General features: G+C 42.9%; 1 protein-coding gene across 1 annotated transcript; it reads right to left on the bottom strand.

Annotated features, from left to right (window-relative positions):
• Positions 1 to 1190: 1190 nt before the first annotated feature.
• LOC109780512 (bidirectional sugar transporter SWEET13) lies at positions 1191 to 3266 on the bottom strand. The gene is made up of 5 exons (XM_020339099.4): positions 2972 to 3266; positions 2571 to 2607; positions 2066 to 2438; positions 1849 to 1968; positions 1191 to 1736 (listed from the first exon to the last, which is right to left on the bottom strand). The coding sequence occupies exons 1-5, from the start codon at positions 3021 to 3023 to the stop codon at positions 1434 to 1436; spliced, it is 885 nt and encodes a 294-aa protein (XP_020194688.1). The 5' UTR covers positions 3024 to 3266; the 3' UTR covers positions 1191 to 1433.
• Between the last annotated feature and the right edge of the window lie 2882 nt (positions 3267 to 6148).

Raw genomic sequence — 6148 nt, 5'->3', positions numbered from 1 at the left:
AGAAATACAATAAATGTACTAAATAAAGTAGACGAGCCCCGGAAAGGGCTCGTATCTGGCATGTGTCATGTAATGGCCTCTTTTGAGTGTAGAAAAAGTTTCAAGGCTAAGGGAGGAACAGGACCAGGACCTGCATGATAAACCCAACGCTTTGTCACCATGATTTCATGTAATCGGACCCGTTTTCTATATTACTAGTAAACATGTAAACTAACAAATAAAGAAGAGGAAATACAATAAAATATGGAAGAAAGGGAAATAGTGGAAAGAAAACAAAATTTTAAAAACAAAAGAAAAGGAAAACTGAAGAAACAATATGTTCAACGAAAACAACCAAGAACATAATATAGTACTTCCTCCGTCCCATAATATAAGAGCGTTTTTTAAACTAGTGTAGTGTCAAAGACGCTCTTATATTATGGGACGGAGGGAGTAGAAAGTAAAGGCTATGAAAAAGAAGAAATATAGCAAAATAGAAGAAAGAAAAGAACAATAAAAAGACCAAATAATAGAGGAATAGATTAAAAAAATGTTGAGTGCCATTTTTAGGTACTCGGCATACATTTAGACTAGTCACAATGGGTAGTAACTTAGACTAGTAACATGCATGTGTTACTAGTCTATGTTACTACCTCCACAATGGGTAGTAACATGTGTGTTGTGTCATGCATCACTTTATTTATTACGTTGTAGACTCATTTTTTCTTGATATGTGTGATGTTACAGTAACTAGCTATGTTACCACATGCCTCTCTTTCTTCATTAATTACATGCCACATCATCTATTTTGCCTAGATAAGTGTCATGTTATCACCTATGTTACTCCCACTGTGGGTAGTCTTAGTGATAATGTTTGACGATTACCTAACAATAGGCACTCGGCATACTACCTCCACACTATCAGATCCGTCAACAACAACCGAAGGAGACACGTGGCAAAACATTTGCTGAGCAACTTGTTTATGCTGAGTGTTTATCTTTTTCTTTGTGTTTGCCTAATACCTATTGTGTGTTGAGCGTTTTTTTTTTTTTTTTTGCATGGTGCGTTGAGTGTATTTTAAGATGCTCGGCATATTGGGTATGCCGAGTACCGTATATATGAGGAGTGTTTTGTGACGGTGCTCGGGATACTGGCCTGTAAGCCCGCGAAACAACACTTGGCATACAGCAGACCAATCGGCACAGACAGATTTTCCTGTAGTTTACAAAATAAATTTATCTCAGGAAACTCCAGATGGGCAACAATACTAGCAACTGCACTATACACTGCAGATACATATTGTTTATGCCTCATATTATCAACACGTTGATATAACAGAACAAAGGCATCGCATACCCTGCATGCGGGAATCTAGAGCCCTGCATACCCTCCAAAAAGGTTGTTCGAATATTAAAGCTTGGACGACTCATGCATGAGCCATGCATGGTTGCATCTAGACCACCTCGACAGAACGGGCAAAGTCCACCGCCATCACTTGCTGCCCCGGCGCCGCCGCCTCAGCAGCGCATCTCCTGGGGACGTCGACGGCGCCGGCCATCTCGGTGACCGGGCGCACCTCGGCGCACGAGCTCTTGTCGGCCTTGCCGACGTTGATCACGACGACGTGGTCCTCTGCGGGCGCCTTCCATGCCTCTTTCCCCTCCTTGACCTGGCTTGCCATCGGCGTCTTGTTCATGTAGAACACGTAGAGGACCATCTGGATTACCCCGAAGGTGAAGCCAAGGATGTTTGGGAGCTGGAAACATAAATTTAAAATCGTCAGTGCTCATGCTTGAGAGAATTGTATGTATGTATGCATGCGTATCCATCGGCCGATAGCTAGAAGAAAGGGTTGTTTGTGTAGTTACCGCGACGTATTTGTCCTTGATGAGCAGGCCGTAGAGGAACCAGACGATTGCGCTGAGGGTGAGCGTCAGGGAGAGCGTGAAGGGCATGTACTCCACACTCTTGGTCTTGATGACTCGTCCCTGGGAAAAGGAACACATCAAGTTAGTTGACGCACGTACAAGAGGTCCTGCCATGCATGAGCTCAAGTATGAGGTTTGTCGGTCAAAAAGGGCTCACGATGATGCTGAGTGGGGCAACGAAGACGCAGACGGAGAAGCCGACGCAGATCCAGCCGAGTGTGACCACGCGTGTCTCGCCATGGAAGGCGAAGAGGGTGAGGAGGAAGATGAGCCCGAAGCCGGCGATGTTGAGGAGGACGACGATCTTGGCTGTGAAAATCTTGGCCTTCCTGGGGGCGTAGACGAGGTACATGACGATGTAGACGGTCTCGATGACGCAGCCGGCAGCGTTGATGCTGATGAGGAGGCCCTCACCGGTCTTGACCAGTGCGTAGAAGATCCACAGCATCGCGCTGAACAGGGCCACGACGTAGGGCACCGACTGGAACCCCTCCGTGGATTTGCTCTTGAAGATCCGGTAGAATGTTGGTCTAATATTTTATTTTTGTGAGTACATTAGTTAGTTATTATGGGAGAACATATTAATTAACAGGATTGTTTTCAAAAAACATATTAATTAACAGGATCAGATGAAACAAAAACCAACATAGACAGTCGCTTACATCGGGGCCAGGAGGCTCGAGAAAGAGATCACGTTGCCTGCAAGGCACAAAGTTTAGCAAAGTTAGCGATGACTTGTGATAATTGTATGACAAATTTACATCTTTCTTTTATGCGCTTTATCCTTTTCGAAAAAACATAAGCAATTTGCTTTGTTGTTGTTTCTTTTTGGGGTTTTGGGCACCGAGCTAGATGTCACTAGAGCTAGTACTAGACTACCCATCAATTAATCAATCAGTGGCAAAGATAAGATATATATAGATAGATGCTGCAAAAGGGTGATGTCAAACGACAGAAAGTAGTCTACTAGTACTGCACTAACAAATAGTAGCTGTAATAAGAAACTATGATAATACAAGGGGTAATTGTTGGGCATCTGTTGTTCGTGGTGAGAATAATATACCTAGTAGGCCGAAGGCGAATGCCCAAGGGTGCTCCATGGATAGGCCACCCATTGTGATATGAAGATATTGAAGGGAAATGGGATAGATATGAAGTTGACAACAAGCCTGCTGGCAAATTAAATCAACAGTGGGGCTAGAGGTTGTTTTTGCTCTTCTCTCACTCTTTCTCTCTAACCCTAGACTCCTGGTGGGGAGAAGGGAGAGGTCTGAAGAGGAGAGCTCTCTGTGTTGGTTGGAACTCTTGGCCTGAATTGTAAGGTTGGTAATGGGGTGCTTTATATAGGCAGGAAGATGACATGACTACCTTGGTGTATGCGAGCTCTCCGGTCACACATATGCCACACAAAATTAATGATTGGCTTTCTAGAAAGAAAAAAGTTTCCAGCAATGCATAATTGAGCTTATCTAATGTGCTGTGCTTTTTTGCTGAAAAATCTAATGTGCTACGCTTGATAGAGATAATGATGGAAATTTTCAAAAGTTGTAGCTTTGGTGTACACTTTAGCTTTAGTGTCCATACAGCTTCTCCTGAATTGTTGTACACCCCGAATTGTATTATGCTACGTCATTCTTCCATTCTTCCCATCCTAGATCTTTGGGGTGTGGTAATAGCCGCCACACAACTGTAAACCAAGTGAGACATTCCAATTGAGAGGACTATTCACACTGTTAGTTATTTATTGAATTTACATAATGAAATGTCTTACAGGAACAAATAACTAACTTTTGGATATAGACATAGTGTCCAGTAGCTGAATTAATTTAGCGGAATTTTCGCATTAAAAAAATCTGAGCAAAGAGTTATTAAACAAATATGCTGACATCCTCGTGCTTTTTAGTAATGAATGCACAAATACAATTTTCATCTTACAGACGTTGTACAACTTTAAAGAGGTGCATAGCATTGCACATACATTCAAATAGTGTTACTCATCTTAAACACATCCAAATATAGCTACCATAGTCCTCGAAAGATTAGTTTCCAGGTTATACAATTCAAATGAATTCACTTTAGGCCTCCACGTGACTTGATATACACAGCCAACAGAACCACACATACTAGCAAAAACAAAGTCATCCAAGACCAATACAGCCTAAGGCGGGGGGGGGGGGGGGGGGGGGGGGGGCAATCCTCAAACTGATTGGTACAAATACAACTACATAGACACCACCGTAAACAATTTTTGGTGTTCACATTGCTGAAGAATAGACCATAAAAGGAGCCAGTCCATACACTAAGAGAAATCCAGCAATGGAGAGAAAATTTTCGATAAAGGGCGCTTTATTACTTAAAGGGTTTAAGCATTAGTGCATTACACATGGGCTCTGCATAATTGAGATGCACACAGCCATAACCAAGTCCAAAAAGCAACCTAGACTACCGCCAAAGGAAATCGCCGCACCACGTGGCGCCGCTCACACCAAGTTGCCATCGGAGAGGGCCCCCTGCCCACCTACACTGTATCATGGAGCCCGTGCTTGCCTGCGAAGAATGAGGACCACGAGTGGAACCAACTAGGAGTCATGTGAAAGAATAGGAGGCAAGCGGGAATTCTCAGGAGGTAGCCTCCCAAGCCCAGGAGGGGCAAGGTGTCGGCCCTCTGGAAGTGGCGAACTCCTACCAGGGTGCACCACCATTTGGAGTCGGGTTCTTAAGACAGGACTGGAAATCGGGTTTTCTGAATATCTCTCTTCCGGAGAAGTAAGTTTGTTCGAGCAAATCAACATCTGAAGATCTACGGGTCACCATAGTCTTCTGATCCACTAATAAGATTCCGAATGGAGCGACTATGACGTACCACCCGCGGCGATTCAAGCTAGGGTTGAGGGAAGAGGACGAGGGGATGAGGAGGAGTGGAAAGCACACACCGCCCTCTGCTGCCTATCCACGGCGAGCCTTAGGCCGGCAGGGACAACCGGCAGCGGCGAGATGGAGGGGGAGGTGAGGGGTGGCAGGCGGCGGTGCTCTGGGGTCTCCGCCCATGTCCCCTCCGCCCTCCGAGAGGGACAACACAGGGGCAGTGGATGTTCTTGCGTTTGGCGGCTAGCTTGTTTTAAGTTGCTGAAATTACAATGTAATTGATGTTTCTCTTACTAATCAAGTCGAGTCATCTGGTGTTCTCTTTAAAAAATGTAACCGAAGTGTGTGAGCATTCAATATACCGTGCGCACCACATGTCTGCACTCACATTTACAAAAACGTGTCTAGAAACAATGAGAAATTTTGATATAGGTTGTTAAATGTTTGGGTGACATGAATATTACTACCTCCATTCACTATCATAAGACGTTTTGGATATTTATATATGAATTACATACGAACTGAATGAGTGAACGAACACATTAAAATGTGTCCACATATGTTCAATTTAGAAAAAGGTTAGAACATCTTATAATAGTGAACCGAGGGAGTACCTCCTAAGTGGTAGTAGATCATTAATACCCTACCAAATGATACTGTAGACATTTTACGTCATGCAATTAGGTAGAAAATCTGGGGAATCATTGTATCCATCTTGAGCCTCACACATACTACGAGGAAAACCACACGCATGGTAATTATGCATGCTTTAATTTCATATTCGTCATTATTTTGTTTGAGCTTTGCATGTCACAGCATAGATGTACTTCAAATGTTGCAAAAATATTGATACTGTTTGTTTCTAGAAAAAAGAATCTAAATTTTTTCCATGGATGACAAAAATTATTGTGATGACCAAATTAAGTAATATATGCTTTAGTGACTTTCATATTTACACTTACTTTTTGTTTGATTGAAAAAAACATGAAGTAATATTAATTGTACAGTCTAATTTTTGTTATTCTACATTACTTTTCGTGTTGTTGTAGTTGTACTACGGAATATTTTTAATATATTCAATTTGGATACATTTCTTGGCATGGCGCAATCGTGTTTGATCAAACTAGGGAGAAATTAGAGGTATATTCCATACCATTAAACTTCCTAAATGGAGTTTTTTTAACACAGTACACACGCTCATGCATACGCACATACACTCAACCATATAAACGCATGCACGCACACCCTACCTCTATGAGCATCTCCGAGAGACTGAGCCGGCACATCATCTTGAGATTGACGAAATCGCCACAGACGTCTTTGTAGCCGACGGGAACATCTCCTCTCACTAAACACTCATCGTCGGAAGGACTGA

This window comes from Aegilops tauschii, chromosome 6 (assembly GCF_002575655.3).
Source record: "Aegilops tauschii subsp. strangulata cultivar AL8/78 chromosome 6, Aet v6.0, whole genome shotgun sequence".
Taxonomy (NCBI): Eukaryota; Viridiplantae; Streptophyta; class Magnoliopsida; order Poales; family Poaceae; genus Aegilops; species Aegilops tauschii.
The sequence above is the reverse complement of the archived record's forward strand: the minus strand, read 5'-3'. Positions and strand labels throughout refer to the sequence as shown.